The sequence below is a fragment of the Fringilla coelebs genome (assembly GCF_963513975.1).
Source record: "Fringilla coelebs genome assembly, chromosome: 6".
NCBI lineage: Eukaryota > Metazoa > Chordata > Aves > Passeriformes > Fringillidae > Fringilla > Fringilla coelebs.
The window spans coordinates 8,998,211-9,016,447 of record NC_140034.1 but is presented as its reverse complement, the minus strand read 5'-3'; the positions used below and the strand labels follow the sequence as shown (position 1 = coordinate 9,016,447).

Below are 18,237 nucleotides of genomic sequence, written 5' to 3'. Positions count from 1 at the left end.
TCTCTGTTGTTACAGCTCCAAGGAGAATTCCATAGCAAGCCTACATCGGGCCAGGTTATGCCATGAGAAGTCCCATTCCTTTGTATTTGTTGATTGTAGAAAGAGGTGCATTCAGTTCAAGAAAGGATGCACTGGTGGCATCTCCTCCTTTATAAATCAGGCAGATTTGGGTATTTTCAACACCAACTGGCTGAGGCTGAGAGGCAAAGAGATAAAAGCCATTTAACAAAAACAGTCATCTGAAAATTAGTGAAGGGCTCTCCACTGAAAATGAGTGTTGTAATATTGCAGAGACATCGAGGAGGAGGATCTGCTTATCCAGTGTGACACATTTGAGGAGTTCAAAATAGAGGATGATGAGGAGCTGTTAAGGATATGTGATGGCATAAACATGAATGATCATCATGAGGTCTTTTCATCTCTCTTCAATAAAGTAAGTTGCCCCTCGCATGGGGTGCCCCTCGCACAATGGCAAAGTTAATCCACTTTGCTGGGAACCAGCCTTGCTGTGACAGAACCTGCTCTGTCTTCCAGGTGAGCCGCTCTCCAGTCTCTGTCCAGCTGCTGTCCATCCTGCAGAGCCTGCTGCACCTGGAACCCTCTCATCACTCCAGCCTCCTGCTCTGGGAGTCCTTGGATGCTGTAGTGAACAGAGCCCTTCTGCTCGCCAACGACAGTAAGAATGACACATCCACCCAGGCTTGCACACTCTCTTGTTTTCCCTTGTCCCATAAAAGCCTTTCCCCAATGTGCAGGAAATAATCTGTGGGACTTGGTGAGAGCTGAACAGCTGTGAGACAAAGCTATACCTTTTGTATAAGCTTTATCCGTGTGGGTGGCCACATTTAGCAGTGGGCTTGGGATTCCCAGTCTTGTTTTAATGGTCAATCCCTGAGTTTTGGCTCATGGGAGTCAGTGGGAATCTGTCCTCGCTGGCATCCTGCCACTGGTGCTGGCCTGTCTTGCTGGCAGGTGTGGTATGGAGTGTTTGTGGGCTGGGCACGTGGGAAGGAAATTGCCTAGAAGCCAAAAGTGTAGTTGTGTAAAGTGACACCAGGAAATGGACTCTCCATGGCTCCAGATTTACTGCTTGGTGAGGGTTGAATAGCATGAACTGTGGGCCCTGTTCCCTTCCCTGACCCTGACCCATTTCTCTAGTCCAAGGGAACACAGTTGAAGAAGTCATTGAGAGGCTGCTCTCTATCAAAAAACATCCAAACAAGCAGAGGCGAGCTGAAAACCGCCTGTCTGGGAGCGCAGCTGGAGCTGTCCAGGCTGAGCCAGAGCCATGTGCACGGGCAGCTCGGTGTCCAGTGGGATCAGCAAACCCCACCAGGGCACCAGCAACATCCTCAGGGCCACTGGACAACGAAAAGAAGATCTCATCCTGCCAGTTCACAGCCTGCTGTGCTCTGCCAGAGAAATCCAACCCTCCCTCCAACGCTGCTCCTAACCCGGCACCTCCAGCCCCGCCACCTCTACCCCCTGGCACAGCAGCCATGCCCCCCACATCCCCCATGACAAATACACCTCCAGCCCCTCCACTCCCTGGCATCCCTCCCCCTCCACCCCCACTGCCTGGCATGGGGGGTATTCCCCCTCCTCCTTCATCCTTGCCTGGCATGGGGGCTATTCCCCCTCCTCCTCCTCCACCTCCTCCACCATTGCCTGGCATGGGTGGTATCCCACCTCCTCCACCTCCATTGCCTGGCATGGGGGGCATTCCTCCACCTCCTCCACCATTGCCTGGCATGGGTGGCATCCCTCCCCCTCCACCTCCATTACCTGGCACGTGTGGTATCCCACCTCCTCCACCATTGCCTGGCATGGGTGGTATCCCACCTCCTCCACCATTGCCTGGCATGGGTGGTATCCCACCTCCTCCACCATTGCCTGGCATGGGTGGTATCCCACCTCCTCCACCATTGCCTGGCACGGGTGGTATCCCACCTCCTCCACCTCCATTACCTGGCATGGGTGGCATCCCTCCCCCTCCACCCCTCCTTCCTGGCATGACAGGAGATTACATAGAAGCAGTGGTGGCCTCCCAGTTCAGCTGCCCCCTGGGCTTGGGCAGGCCTCCCCGCAAGACAGTGAAGACACCAACGCTGAGAATGAAGAAGCTGAACTGGCAGAAGCTGCCCTCCAATGTGGTGAGAGGTGGGTGCTTCTGGTATAAAGTCACTGCTGCTTTAGGGGTGCTTTACACTGCTGCTTTTGCTTCCCAGTGGAAGAAATACTCTCTAAAAGTTTGTCGGATTATGACTCTGTTCCAGAACTTCCCTGATTTCCTTTACTTTTGACCTAGAGCTGATATAAAAGTAACATGAAACTACTAATTCAATAGTAACCTCCTACTGAATTAGTACTTTGGAATGGCTTGTTTATAACTACCATACTTTGAACTTACAAGAAGAGAAAGGGATGGGAATATTTTCCTAAACACTATGATGTGCCTTAGATCAGGCTCTGATCTGAGTTCCCCAGACTTTTATTACCCAGCTCATCTGTGCTTCTGTCTGGGTGTATTAAAGTCATGAGTAAGAGTGCATGCGAGGATCACATCACATATCTCTTGATTTTTGGGTTACATTTCCCTCTACTAGTGGATTCAAAGTGGAGCATGAAATGTGAGAAGAAGCTTGGACAAGCTGTGTCAGCTTTGTCCTAGAGAAGCAAGGCATCCACTGCAAGATAGTAGGCAGAGGTGAAATCTAAATAAGGCATGTCTTCAATCACAAGAGCAGTAAAATGTTGGGATTATTGCAGTAGAGGCTTCTACAGGGTGATGATTTTTTTTTTAATATAAGAAATTGCAGTAAAAATTAATTCAAGCAGTCTTGTAGCCAGCTTTATACAAGGAGACTTGAGTATAAAATGAAAAATTGAGAAGGACACAGTCAGAAAATGTCCAAGTTGTGTCCAGTCCCTCTGTTAGGATGCAAGGAAGCCAAAATAATATCAACCAGGGAACTAAAAACAGAATTCTGAGGTCCTTGTCATGCTGATCCAGTTTGCCCAGCATGGAGGAGAACACAGTTTTATATATGGATAAATGTGTCATATATGGATAAATATGTCATATTAAGAGACTAATATGTCTCTTCTTATTTCATTCATGTCCTGAAGAGTGTCCCTTGCTAGCAGCCCACCTTGTCCCAGGTACCAGGAGCTTTCAGCTGTCCCTGCAGCCAGTCTGAACACTTTTTCTTTCTTTCAGAGAGCCACTCAATGTGGGCTTCTGTGAGCAGCAGCAGTGAGGAGATGATAGAGCCCAACTACAGCAGCATTGAGCAGCTGTTCTGCTTCCCACAGCCAACCCCCAAGGAGAAGACAGCAGCACCAGTGAAGGCAGAGCCAAAGGAGGTGAGGAGACCCCCTCGTTTTTTCGAGTAAAGATCCCTGCAGACAGCTCATCTAATATGAGATATCTTCTTTTTCTTTAATGAAGATCACATTTTTGGACTCCAAGAAAAGTCTCAATTTGAACATATTTTTGAAGCAGTTTAAATGGTAAGATATGGGCAGTTTTCGTGACAGTTGACAAAACTTTGAGCAGGTTTTGCAGTGTCTGGAAGGTCTTCACGAAATCTCTTTTAGCCAATGTGCTTTGCTGGTCCATGCTACTGAATCATCTAAAACATTCCCCATTTTGTCCTACACTGTTTTTAAAATACTGAGTTTAGGGGTTTAATTATGTTTTTACATACAATTTCCCCATATGTTGGCAAAGGAGTTACATCTCCATTTTACAGATAAAGTTGGCACAGACTCCTAGGGCAACCTAGACTGTGAGACACACCTGGAGGTCAAATCCCTCATCAAATCAGGGCCAATGGACAAATGAAGAGTTCCATTTTCTTTTAAGATTAAAAAAAAATGCTCAGAGAAAGGATCTCAGTTGCAGGATTCATCTCTGGCCTTGAGTCATTTGATCAGGGCCAGAAACAAGATTTGGGTGATAGCAGGGATCTGGGTCCTGATTCTGAGTTAATTGTGGGGAGATGCCTTTCCTTTTGGATTATTGTGATTCTTTACTAGGGAAAGCACAGAGTGCTTGCACAGATAAATCTCTTGGTAGTGTCTGATAGTTGGAAAGTGGTCTTTGGTTCATGGCTGGCTCTGCTCCTCCTCCCTGCAGCTCCAATGAAGAGGTGACTGCCATGATCCAGAATGGGGACCGGACCAAGTTTGATGTTGAGGTTCTGAAGCAGTTGCTGAAGCTGCTGCCTGAAAAGCATGAGGTCAGGAGGAGAACACTACCCTTGGTTCACAGAGCTGAGCACATAGAGCAGCCCTGCAGTCTTGATTCTTTATTTCTGTTATTAGATAGAAAACCTGAAGGCCTTCAAAGAAGAGAAATCAAAGCTAGCAAATGCAGATCAGTTCTATCTTCTCCTCCTTCAGATTCCCAGGTAAGGTTGTTAGTCATAAACTTCAGCCCAATCTGTTTCTGGGAAGTTTATGTTTCTTTATGGGAGCCTCACAGACCAATACTGATGGACATAACTGGTGGATTTCCCCTTCCACCCTGGAGCTCTCCCTTTCCCTGTCACCCTTAGGTGAAGGGCTCTTCCTGATCCAGCACATCCTCTCCCTCTGAACCAGCTGAAGCTGGCCCAGACTCAGGGTCAGATCTGCCCAAGGAGGCTCCATAACTTAGTGGAAGGCAGTGCCAAATGCAGTGCCAAGAAGGGGAAACTCTTCCCTTTGCTGATCCCAGTGCACCAGCAGAACCCCCATCCCTGCTGGTCCTCAGGGCCAGCAGCAGCCCCTCGCTTCCCTCCACAGCCACACCAGTGGTTTGGTGGGGATGTGGTTGGCATGTTGGGGGTGGCATGGGCTTGCTGGGGATGTGGGAAAGGGGCTGCTGTGCTGGCTGAGATCCCAGTGCCTTTCTGCTGAGGATCCATCTCCACCCTCAGCTACCAGCTGCGCATTGAGTGTATGCTGATCTGTGAGGAGACCGCCGTCGTGCTCGACATGATTCAGCCCAAAGCTGAAGCCATCCGGAGAGCCTGTGAAGGTATAGACAACCTGAGCTTATTTCTGGCTCTGATTTAAGACAGGAAATTTTAACCCCCACAAAACTTCCTGGAGCTCTGCAGTATTACTGCCCAAACCCCAAAGAGCTCCTGTGTGGTCCATTCCCTGGTTTGCTGCAAGTGGGATGCAACTTTAGGTATCTCCACTGATGGTCAAAGCCCATAACAGGACCAAAGATTATTTTCTGTCATCCTCATCCCTTTTTTTCTGCAGCAGATGTATTCCCCTGAAACAGTTTGAATGGTGATGTGCTGGAACTTCATCAGCCCTTTCAAAGGAGCTGAATTTAGACAGCAGAGCTGGCCCTGATGCAGCTAATTCATCCATCCAGCATTATTTCCCAAATTAAGAACTTCATACAGCAATTTTCTCTACTGCCAGGAAACTTCCCCCAAAAGCAGCTCTGCTTTAGTATTTCCCTGCCTAGAAATGGAACCAGAAGAAAAAGGTTGTTATTTTGGGTTATAAATTGCTGATGCTCCAATATGCTGAGTACACAGGAACTTTATGCAATAGATTTTGGCTTCATGTGGCAGAAACCTTTGGTCCCACTCCTCTGAGAGCAATATGCTCTTCTTGGCACTGTCAAGTGTCACCTGTCCTACAGAGCCAGTTCCCCCAGCTCCTGCTGGGGGTTTCTCCAGCTGTTTGCTGGGATAAATTGAAGCTTCCCCCTAAGTGACTTCCCAGCAGCCCAGTTGTTCTTTTGGAGCTGTTCTTGCCTCAAAGCTGAGTGCTTCAGAAAGCAAAGCACTGCAGCACCCTGTCATAAGAGCAAGGACTTACTGCACTCTTCATGCCTGGTCAATAATCACCTCTACCATGAGAGACCAGGAACAGGGTGAGCATGTCCGGTGGCAGGTGATCATAGTGCAGTCAGAACTGGCTTCACAGCACAGCTAAAAGTTGGCAAGATTAAATTTGCAGCCCAGTTACCCTTGCCCACCCTGGGAAACTTGCAAGGAAGTCAGGACCCTGATTGCTGTTAGTGAGGAGGGTCCAACTGCAGGTTATTCACCATTAGGAAATGAGAGATCAGATGTAAAGAAAGAAACATAAGTCAACAAAGATTTTGACAACCCATGGAACTGAATCTGCATGGAATCAGTTTCTCTGCTGGTTGGGCATTGGGCTGCAAAGCCAAAATACCAAATTTGATTAGTGTAATTCAGAATCCCAATTTCAATGCAGTTTAGAAAATGTTCTGGTGTAACAGAGGCTTTTGCTGAAAAATCCCTTATGTTTTTCAGATCTTCTGACCAGTCATCGCCTGCCAGTCTTTTGTCAACTGATTCTCAAAGTTGGAAACTTCCTGAACTACGTAAGGACTTTTTTTGCCTTCTCCTCCTCCCTTTACAGTCTGTGAATGATCTCCTTTAGGGCTGTAATTTGGGTGGACACAGGAGTTACATCTGCTTTTTTTCTCTCTTGTAGGGAAGTCACACAGGCGATGCCGATGGGTTTAAAATCAGCACTTTACTCAAACTAACAGAAACCAAAGCCAACCAAACCCGCATTACACTGCTCCACCATATTCTGGAGGTACCACTGCCAAGTCCTGCACAGTGGGGAAAGAGGGAGGGCTTTATCACAGATGAAACATTTCTTCTACTCCACTGTTGGCTAATGCCACATGCTCATACTCACATCCTCCCTGGCAAGCCCCAGAGCGTCACAAGTCAGGAGAATTTGAATCACTTTGGTGACTCTGGTGGAGGCTGCTTGTGGGCACTACTCCTTAGTTTAAGACTTGATCTGCTTCCCTCCAGCATCTTTTCCCACAGTGTCTGCAACTTCCTTTCATATTTGTGCAATCTGCAAACCACAGAGCACAAAGCTGTCCTGGCTCATGTGTACCCATTCAGCCTTTCTGCCTTTCCATGGACTTTCCCTTTTCCTCCAGACTGTGCTCAGGCTTTTCATGCTTCTCTCCAAGCCCCTATGGCTCTCCTATTCCCTGCAATGCTGTTTTTATCTTTTTTCTCCATGCTCTGCTCTGCCACCTTCATTCATCAATGTCCCTTGGTTTCAGTTACAAATGTTCAAGCCCTGCTTTAGCTGGCAGTGGCTTCAGCAAGGACAGCTGTGAAAGTAAAGAATGCAAGACTCAAGGCCTTTTAGTACCCTTCTGGGGCTGTGGGAAGTGTCAGATTGCATCAAACCACAGTCCTGCCTCCCTCTGTGCTCAACAAGAGCTCTGCTTTGCTTTGAACCACGAGTATTTCTGAGGGTTCAGTACTCCTCTGTGTTTTTATAGCCAGGGGAAACGCCTTTCCTCTCTGAATGTGCAAACTGCAGACAGGGGGGCAGTAGCAGAACACAGCACAGTCATCCTTCCTGGACACTTCTGTCCATGTGCCTTTCCCCCAGCTTCCCCTCAGCTCCTGCCACACACCAAATAACACTTCTTTCTCTCTTCCTCTTCAGGAAGTAGAAAACAGCCACAAGGACCTACTGGAACTGCCAAAGGATCTTGAATATGTTTCAAAAGCAGCAGGGTAAAATTGTGTGTCACTTCCTTTGAATTAAAAACAAAAATAAACCCCATGCACATCAACAATGTACCAGAAATTAGGACACACACAGCTGGTATAGAGATTAACAAGATGGCATCTTACATAGTTTTAACTGAAAGATTCTGTTGATGAATGTTGAAAGCCCTTTAATATATAATAATTCTACTACAGCTGGCAACACTTAGGACTGAAATTTGCAGAGCAGTCAGTTAAAACTGCCTCCCAGACCCTTCTGAAATGTGCACTGCCTTTGTGGTGGCAGGAGCTGGTGAAGGTCAGCTACCCAGACATTTCTGAAGTGCCTCCAGGCAGGGGAAGTGAGCTAATGCTGAGCATGGTGGGTGGGGAGCAGCCTTTTGAAGGGTGGGCTTTTTTGGCACTCATCTACCCAATACACAGAACTGTAGGTAGGCCTGGCAGCCTTTCCATGAGTACTGTGGGGGAAGCTGTTTTCCCTGAGCTTGGATGCATAGAGAGTTCAGAGCACAGTTCAGTGGAGTGGTGGGAAGCAGAGGGGTGACCAAACCCCCAGTTCAGACTTGTCCACTCCCTGGTCAGCTCAAGATGCTGGAGTGTCAGCTAATGGCAGGGTTCTGTGTGATTTCAGAATTAATCTTGATATTATACGCACGGAGTCCGGTACCAACTTAAAGAAGTTGCTGGAGCTTCAGCGGAAAGTCTTGTCATCAAACGAGGATGTGAAACAACAGTATGAGAAACCCATCCAGGTCAGTAATGGAGCTGCCTTGGATCTCCCCCGTTACAGAGAGGAGGTGCATGGTACACCTGCAGCTGAGGAGCCTCATGAGAGGGGAGGAAATATTGCCACAAGACATGCTCTCAGATTTGGAAATAAGATGCAATGCTGCACAGCCCAAACATGCAGTGGCCAGCTGCACCCCAAACCTAGATACCTTTGGTGAGGCCATTTCTTAGGGTGTGTGCCCCAGCTGCTCTGTCCATGCTTCTGTGACTCCTCACTTTAAGAGAAGATGGTCACCTTCTGTGTGGATCACCAGAGTGATTCCTTTGCTTGGGATTAAGCTTTGCATGGAGCTTTCCATGCCTTGCTCTGGCCAGACTGCCCCATAAATTGGCACAGCACAATTGCCAAGAGTAAAGATCATCTGCAAATCTTAATTTCTTCCCACCTGCTTTCCAAAAGCTGCAGTTAAAAGCCTGGCCCCAGAGTCCTGCTCTAAGCTCTAATCCTTCCTCTGTGAGTGCACTTCACTCGTTGTCCTCTGGATGGTGTTTTACAGTGTGCATTTAATGTCTTTCAGGACAGCATTGATGCCTCCAGAAAGCTGGAAGAAGAATTTGAAACCATTGAAAAGAAGAGAGAAGAACTTGCAAATTATCTCTGTGAAGATCCAAGCAAGTTGTCCTTAGAGGACATATTTAGCATCATGAAGACCTTCAGAGATCTCTTCATCCGAGCCCTGAAGGTTGGAATCTGCGCACAGGATGCTGAGCATCCCAAGTGCTGGAAGCTGCCTCCCCTCCAATGGACAGGGATGGGATGAGCACCCCAGTCCAGGGAGGAATCTGGTTACAGCCTCCTCCTCTTGGCACTTGGCATGAGGTCTCCCAGTGAAGTGGTGTCTGATCCCTCCTCCACTGCATCCTCATGGATGGAGGTTCTGGTGCTGCTGGGCCTGGCCCAAACACCAGGGATTTGTGATTTTGTTGCAACTTCAGCTGCAGAGTCAGTCACAGAGATGCTTTTGGGCCAAGTGTGCAAGTTGTAGAGAAAAGGGCTTACAAAACTTAACCCTTTGCTCCATCCTGAGCACACGGGCTCAGAAGGGGGATATGTAGTAAAAAAAACGACCTGTTTGGTAAAAACTGTGGCTCCAGTATCTCCCACTTTCACCTCAGCTCGAGGTCAGGCAGGTGAGCACCCTGCAGGTAGCTGTGTGAGGCATAGCACCCCTGCCACCTCCAACTGGGATGTGGCAGAGTCCTGGCCAAGTCAGCAGTCCCCTCTCACATTTTGGTAAGACTGCCCTTATTCCCAATGCCCATTTTATTTATTGCACAGGACAAAGCCAGAATTTCTCTTCCTTCATCTTTGGATCTCCTTTCTCTTCATCATTTTCTTTAGCAGACATTTACCCAATCTTCTCATGCCACTGTTACCTCCCTGCAGGAAAACAAGGACAGAAAGGAGCAAGCTGCCAAAGCAGAGAAGAGGAAAAAACAGCTAGAAGAAGAAGAGGGGAAGAGACAGAAGGGAGAAAATGGAAAAGTCAGTGAGTATCTGAAATGGCTTCAAAAAATAGAAATGGAGCCATAGGAGCTCTTTGGTGGCCCTGCTTTAATGGACCAGCAGTGGTAATTTATTTTTTAGGTTTCTAGGTGCTGGCTGACTAAAGGCTTTTAGGTGTCTTGCAGCCCTAGCTAAGAATTGACTTTCCACAGTTGCAGCTGGGCAGAGAAGTTAATTTTAGGTTTGCTGACTGAACAGCAAAGAAGAAAGAAAATCACCACAAATTAAATATTTCAGTTAACTTTTCCAGTTTCTAAACATAACTTTTGAATCCCAAATCTAAAAAGAAACATTTGACTTATCCACCATCCAAGGTCCTCGTATATACTTGAATAGTCTCTCTTCACCACAGTTGTCCCAAAAATGTTGCATGTTGCTTAAATATGCCTTCTTCTGAATAAAATGAAAGACTAAAAAATGCAATTGGAAGAAGCAGAGAGGAAAGAAAAAAATCAAAGTTATTTTTCCTCAAAAAAAAAAAAGGGTTGATTGATTGATAACAAACAGGGAATATTTCATGGCCATGGGACAGACAGGCACATGACCAAGCAGAGCTGATGCCACTGGTGCCAGGCTGTAGCACCAAGACTTGGGAGCAAATCCCTTGTCTTCACCAGGACGGGCTGCTGTGGGATCATGGAGCACTGCTGTGGGATCACAGAGCTGCTCCCAGGTCTGCTGTAGGTGCCTTGCTCCTGCCCTGCTTGTGCTGGGGCAGCAGGAGCCACCTCCAGCAGGGGCATCACTGCAGGCTCCTGGCCTGTCTCAGGGGCAGGTGTAACTCCATCCCTCTCTCCCCCAGTCAAGAAGGGGCTGATGAAGCAGGAGGAGGTGTGTGTCATCGACGCCCTGCTCGCCGACATCAGGAAAGGCTTCACGCTGAGGAAGACAAAGAACAGGCACGAGTCAGAGGCAGTTCCTAAAGCCTTGTCTGCAGAAGGCCTGGAGGAAAGCCAGTCTGGTAAGGACACAGACCTGACTGTACCTGCAGCCCTTCATTCCCTTCTGCCCATGAGCCTGAGCCAAGCATGCACCTGCCAGAAGCCTTCGTGTTTGCATTTGGGGCATTTTATTGAAGAAGGCTTTGCAGCCAGTGCCAAGGAGAAGAGGTGCAGAGAGCCTTGAGCTGTTGCTAGCCAGGTCTGTCCCAAAATTAGCAGGAATTTGGAGCAGCATGGCCCTGCATCTGTGTTGATAAATCCTCAGAGGTGCTCGACCCACGTGTCAGCCATGGCACCATGCTGATGGGGCGCTGCTGTTATCCCCACACAGGTGCCCTGCATGCTCTCAAGTCTCAGTAGCACAGTGTGTTTCTGTCTTGGAGACTGCTGCATCCCATCTTAGTCTACACTTGGGAGACTGAAGAAACCCTTTAAAAAATAGAAGAAACCTGGTTTGCAGAAGTACCCAAATCCTTCAGGTGCTTGTGAGGAGACAGCTCATGGGTTTAGCTTTTCTTTGCTCTCTTGACCTCAGTGTCAGTGCAGTTAGGCAAATCCAAGGACATTGGTCTGTCCATGGCTCTCCTAGACCTGCTGTGCAAGGGCAGGTTAAGGCTGGTTAATGGGCAGCCTTGAAGTCCTCACACAGCCAAGCCAACAGTCCAGCCTGGCCCAGGACCTCACTGGCAGGTTCTCTCTTCTGCTGTAGACTTTCAGGCTTCCTTGCAGGACCTGGAGCTTCCATGGAAATCAGCCCTTTTGTAGCAGAGACACATTAACACCTGCTGAAAACAAATCAGGGGCTTTGCTGAGCTGCAGCCCAGAGTCCAGCCAGGGTGGCCACATGGATATAAGGAGGGGAGGTCCAGGGAGGATAAACTGGTGCTGCCTCTGCATTGGAGAGCTGCACTGGAGCTGCTTTTGGGTCAGTGCTCCCTGCACAGGCAGCTGCTGACCTGTAACCCCTGCAGGGTAGGTGCATCTTGGCTGATTGTGTGTTTTCTGTTTAAAGGACAGAGCACGAAGGATCCACAAGCAGCAGGGAAGCAGACTGATGGCAAGACGGAGCAAAACAAGGCTGATCATCCCTCAGAAAGCCCTCCTCCCTCAACCACTGCCCCAATGGAGACAGGTGGAGGTGTTACAAATGCTTCAGCTTCAGGCCAGCTCTTATCTACAAACAGTGCTGGAGGAAGTCTGCCCCTGGGGTCCCAGACCAAAAGCCCCTCAGAGAGCGTGGTGGAAGCTGATGGAGCCAGTCAGACCACGCTGGGCCCTGGGATGGAGCAGGCAAACAGCGTGGGAAGCCTCCAGCCCGGCCCAAAGAGCGGCTCCCTTGCCTTCTCTGTGGCTGACATGGGCACCAGGATAAGCTTTGTGAGCTCAGCCCCTGCTCTGAGAGACCAGCCCAGCTGCACCAACGGGGCCGTGTCAGGAGCCCAGGACCAGGAGTGCCCGACTGATGGCTCAGAGAGGGCTCAGCCTGCCCCCTGCAATGAGGCTCAGCAGGCAGAGTCAAAGGAAATGACCAAGGAAAATGAAGATCCTGGGGCAGACTCGCTGTTGGACACATCTCAAGACAAGTCCTTCTCAGAGGAGCCGGCCACCGACTCCTCCTGCTCAGCAACACTTCCTCCAGAGCCAACTCACAGTGACAGGGAAAAGCAGAGGCCATCAGGGAAAAGGAAGAAGAAGAAGAGGCACAGCAAAAGCTACTCAGGTAGCCTATTTTATAAAATAGCTCTCAGGGACTGACTTAAACGTGGGAACCTTCCTAATATACATCTGCTTCTTTCCACTTCAAGGCCCAATGCCCCCTGCCCCTAGAGTCACACTGTTTCGTGCAGCTATTATATTTTTCAAACCTGAAAGAGCTTTAAAAAGAAAAACACAAGCATAGTTCATTCTGGTGACATTTATAAGTAGTTTATAAAGGAGTAATGATGAATCAATAATTCAAAAGCCCATTACACATGCACTAAAGATGGCAATAAGTACATCTGTCAAGTGTGCTAAAGACAGCTACAAGGCACGGTTATGTGCAAACAAGAGCTCCATTAGGCTCCAGAGCAGTGATTAAGAGCAGTTAATACTCAGTACTTAATCAGCAATCACCCCTCTGAACTACTTGTAAACACATAAAAGCAGCAACATCAGTGCTGCCTTGGGCTTGTTTGGTTTTTCCCCTCATTGCAGCAGCACTCTGCCTGACAACCTGCCCCAGGGGTGCTTTAGGTGGCTTCTGAACATCAGGCCCCAAACCATCACTGCACAGGGAGGGGGAAAGGTCAGGCACTGACAAAGAGCATCTTGCTGATGCTTCCACCTAGGATCCATCCTCCAGCTGGGCTGCCCTGCTGGGGCTGGGAGGGAGCTCAGCTTCTGGAGCCACACAGGCCCCCCTCTTCTTACCAAAAGTCCTCAGCCAGTCCCAAAACTGGGAAGAGTGTCCTTTAGATCCTACCACCCTTGGGTGGATACCTTAATCCCAAATTGGAGATGCCTGGTAGGGAAGACAGATGGGTCTGTCAGCCTTTAGAACTTACAGTGTACTTTCCAAAGCCTGTTTCCTGCAAGATACTGAGGTCAAACAAATGGGCAGGCAAATGGGAAAGTCCCTTCTTACCAATGCTTGATGTTTTTCCTTTCAAGGAGGATGGAGGAGAAAAAAAAGGAGGGTTTGAATACCCATTGCTGGGAAAGACAGCATAGGTTGAGCAGCTGCTGCAAAGGGACTTACCCTTTTAATGCAACATCTTCTGCCCCGGGGTTGTAGTAATTTACATTTCTGAACATGCCACTTTCCCCTGGTTAAAAACAAGCCACAAATGAGAAGGGATTTCCTGTAATGTTGGTTCCTGAACTTGCTTCATCTGAGGAGCAGAAGCTGCAGCAATGGGAGCATCCCATGCTCCCAGCCCTGGCAATGCTTTCCTGACACCTGAAATTAGGACTTCTAGCTTAAGAACTGACCCCAGCCTGCAAAAGCCACAGGGTTCCCTGGGCATCCAGGGATGGCATCAAGAGGGTTGGAACTAGATGATCTTTGAGGTCCCTTCCAACCCAAACCATTCAAAGGTTCTATGTTCTTAGGAGCCTCTCTGCTACTAGACAGTATTTTCATCATAAAAAGTTCCCTGTTGTTACTTTAGCCTTGCCATGATCAGATATATTTAGTGTCTCTCTTTTGTTCAAAAGCAGAGGTTGAGACTGATTCTGGAGATAATAAAACAAAAAAAGATTGTGTGGCACAATGAGGTATGTAAACTCACAAAGAATTTTTTTTTTTGTGAACTAACCACAGCACTGGGACTTCACAGACCTAATCAGTATTCAGCATATCACCTAAGCTTTTTGTCTTTGTGTCTAATCACAAACACATGTGAAATAAATTTGTTACTCTGATTTTTACCCTCCAGGGTGTTGATCTTGTGTTGAGTGGAGTCAGTGCTGATCTCCACTCGTCACAGGGTCACAGCCCACATGTTTGTCCTCTGTGTCAGCAGCAACCAAACTGCTTCTCCCTGCAGATAATTAAAAGCCATTATTCTAACCAAACAATCAGACTTCATGTGATGAACAAAGTCCTTGCTTTGATCACATTATTTTCTCAAAAACTGTAAAAATGCAATTTCAGTACCTACCTCCAGCAAAGAACATTTGGTTTGCTTGTGGGTAACTACTTTCTATAGCACTGTTTAAATATGGGTATCTGGAAAAGGGAATAAAACACTGGACCCAGGGGCAAATACTAGCTGGGGCAAGGGACCAGCTCCCACTCAAAGCTAAATTCAACTCCAGAGTTGCCCACAAGTTCCCTGCATCCTTCACTGATGCTGGCAACATACAGTTGCCCCTCAAAAGGAGTTCTAGGATGAGACTTCCATTTGCAAAACTTCTGCTGTTTTTAAAGCAAGTGGAAAGAAAAGCAAGAAAAATAAACAACTGAAGCCCCCACTGTACTGAAATTGCATAGTTACGCATTGTCCTTTCCATGCTGGTGAGCATCTCTTATGAACTAAATCAATATCATCAAATCTCTTTGTCTTGTTTCCTGAAAGGAATGTATTTATTGTCCAGCATCCCCAGTTCCCTGGGGCTGGGAGCCCAGCTGGGAGCCCTGCTCCTGCACAGAGACAGGAGGAATCTGTGCAGGATTTCCCCACAGGACTGCTTTTGTTCCTGCACCTGGAGCATCCCTGCTAGCAAGAGAAAATGGGATATGCATTGGGTAGTTACAGTCCTCAGTGCTCCTGTCCCCATTTTGGCCCTTTTCTTGCAGTACCATAGGAGTACATGAAGAGGAAGTAGCTCTGTTGGTTTAAAAATCCTAAGGAAGATTTCCTGCAGGAACAGAAAATGTTAGCAATGGAGCATAGGTGAGAAGTACACCAGGACCAGTGGACATGCTGCATTGGAAGGGCAGCTGGAACCATGAGTTAAGCTTAACTCAATTTTTTTTTAAGCATACAGGCTTAAAAAAAAGTCATATTTGAAAAAATATATGAAACAGTTTTGCTTTGTCCTAGGAAGACATGGAAATGCAGCACAGACAAATGCATGGGCATACAGGGACTTTATGAAGTCAGGCAGGAGTTTCACTGCACCCTTGGAATGCAGTGCCTGGCATTGCACCAGCAGAGCCTACCTGGGCTTTGATGCCAGGAGGGCAGCAAGGAGCTGCACCTTGAAACCTGCACTTCTCTTTTTCCTCTTCTTCTTCTGTGTGTCACACAGCAAGGGCAACAGAAGCAAAAACCCATTTGCTTGTCTTAGTCTCCTGCCAGAGAGCTTCCTCTCCCAAATGCAGCTCCTGTCTTGATGAGACAGATAAGAGAGAACTTCTTGATAAGACAGATTCAGCAAGCCTGGAGTGTTACCAATCAATATTTTTTCCTAGGATCTTCCACCTGAATTTTGTTTTATGTTTTGTCCCAAGCACACATGGTCTGTTCAGGTCCCCACTAGTTCTCTTTTGGTGCAGGATATTTCTTTCTCTGGTGGATTTGCTGATGTGGGAGTTAATAGGTCTCAGTGAAGCCACAGAAACCTTCTTCCTTCTTGTGCAGATCCAGCTGCAGGGATCAAGACTCAAACCCTTCTGAGTTTTTAGAGCTTCCCTGAGAGCAGCAGAGGGCAGGAACAGCCTGAGACTCTGTGATAATATTTCAGAGCAGTAAAAGACTGTAATCAGCTACTGAGTTCTTGCCTCACCTTGACCATATCTTGCTATGCAGCAATTTCTGTAATAATGTCTTTAAATGTCGGCTTTTACATCTAAAGAGTGGTATTCCACATTTTCTTCATGTTCTTGAAGGAAATGGTTTATCTGTTTTTCCTCTGGGATCAAGGCACTGGTGGTCACACTGTGTGCACCCTGGTAACATCTCAACTCATTTCCAGCCAAGTCCAGACAAAGCTTAAAGAATCATTTTATAAAGGTGACAGTAAAAGAGAGGTGTACAAACACCTGAATTCAAGGGAGCTGCTCTTTGAGTGTGCCTGCCTTAAACCCTAGAGAATTCCTACAGACAAATGTTCATGTTTGTTTGTGCAGCTCCCCTTTTCCTCCCCCCTGTATGTCACTTGTGTCACTTGGAATGGTTAGGGGAGAGAAAAGCCTTGAAAGCACAAGTCTGTGAGCAACTGGGCTTTAGTAATTTCCCTGCTCACAAATCTACTTGATTTATTCCCTAGAAAATAAAAGGAAAACCAAACCAGGAGTACAGAGCATCTCAGAGACCACAGCCTGGTGAGGAGGGAGGGAAAAAGCAGAAGGGCAGCTATGATGTGCACATGGCACAGTGGCTCATCAACCTTCCCCTGCAAGGACACAGAAGGGATTGAGAGTCCAGGTTTCCCTTTAATTCTTGAGGGACAGATGCTTCACCTCCCCTTCTGCAGATCCAGTATTGTCTGTGGGCAGTTTTTAAGTAGACTGTGAGAATGTCATCAATCCAATGCTCATCTTCCTGCTAGCCCTTTGCCTTCATGTCTGGTGTTTGATTCAGTTATGGAGTGAGACAGGCTGCAGTGTGCTGCCCCATCCTTCTGACAGTCCTGCTAAATCCTCTTGATTTAGTTAGTTCAGCAGTCTAATACCTAGAAGGATATATGTTATTGAACTAAACTTAAAAGCAAAGTTGCCCAAACTCTGGAGTATCAAGACTGGTTCTGGAAACATGAGGTTTTTATTAAGTACATCAAACTATCTGTTTTTAGGTTATCTGAGGAACAGATGAAACTGATTTCCCTGGTAGCACCTCAGCCATTAGGTACACATGCCTGCAAAAACACCACTTTTGTTCATAGTTGCAAATAATTTGCATTTCCCCTTCTTCCTGCAGGTGTCATGGCAAGGCAGAAGGTATGAGAGAACCTCTCATGTGTCCCTGGAGTGCTGCCAGCTTCTGAGACTCCAGGTTCTGCATCAGTGAAATGCCACCATGGACAACTTCTGCCCTGTGAAGACCCACAGCCTCTCCTCATGCAGCCTTTCACTCCCCTCCCCAGGACCTAAAGAGCCTCCCCAGAGACTTTGGACCCCTCAGCCTGTGCCTTGCACCGGGCACCTGTGGGGGCAGGGGATGGTTCTGTCGTGGTGAGAGGGTCAGACCTGTCATCCACTGTCCTGGAAGCCAAGTCTTTCAACCTGCTCTTAGGCCAAACTCCTCTTGAAATGACAGCTGAGTGTGGCCCAAGAACAGACTGCAGTGTTTAGCCCTTGAAGAAGTGTTAAAAACAGCAGTGCCTCAACTAAATTAGGGATATAAATTAAGCAGTGGCTGTACCATCACAAGTGGAGGTGTGTTAAGTCCCTCTTCTCATTGCCTACTGATGACTTATATTGGACCAGGTCCAAGACCCAGATTAGACAAATGTATTTTTACTCTCAATCACTTAAAGCAAGGGAAATTTGTTGCAGGTGAAAAAAGCAAGTAAAAGAAAAAGTATGTATTTTACTAAGCATATGGCCATATAAACAGTGTCTGGCTCCTACATGATACTTATGTGCAATTAAGTTGAAGTGCATCAGTAGTCTTAATATGTCTTGTCACACATGCTGATGCATCCATCAACCTTTGGAGAACCAGGGCCCTGGTTTCTCTTACTAAAGCAAAAGGAAGAGGTTTTCCAGAGTGTTCTACTGGACATATTTTCATATCCTGTCAGCTGCTTGTACTCGAGAGTCTGTGTCCAAGCTGCAGAACGTGTGGAATCATGTTACTTTGGCTTTAAAACTGGGACTGTGCAGTACTGTGTTTTCAAAATTCAGAGCTTTATTTCTCAAGTTTTGTAATAACACTGTATAATAATTTTGTACATAGCTGTCCATTTAAAATGATCTATGTTTGTTGAATCTGTGGTGTGATACGTGCTGAAACATAAATCCAGTGGAAGAGCTGGGTACATTGCAGAACTGTTCTTTTGTATGGTAACTCACTGTGGCTAAACTAATGTA

At 47.2% G+C, this 18,237-nt stretch overlaps 1 protein-coding gene across 1 annotated transcript; it reads left to right on the top strand.

Annotated features, from left to right (window-relative positions):
• Positions 1-1,862: 1,862 nt before the first annotated feature.
• Positions 1,863-18,103, top strand: LOC311155076 (inverted formin-2-like; the record flags this gene model as incomplete). The annotated part of the gene is made up of 16 exons (XM_084207981.1): positions 1,863-2,160; positions 3,221-3,366; positions 3,452-3,513; positions 4,142-4,244; positions 4,330-4,415; positions 4,926-5,026; positions 6,297-6,367; positions 6,481-6,588; positions 7,474-7,544; positions 8,152-8,290; positions 8,846-9,010; positions 9,715-9,817; positions 10,637-10,795; positions 11,788-12,495; positions 13,974-14,033; positions 17,123-18,103. The coding sequence occupies 15 exons, from the start codon at positions 1,863-1,865 to the stop codon at positions 14,030-14,032; spliced, it is 2,379 nt and encodes a 792-aa protein (XP_084064107.1). The 3' UTR covers position 14,033; positions 17,123-18,103.
• Between the last annotated feature and the right edge of the window lie 134 nt (positions 18,104-18,237).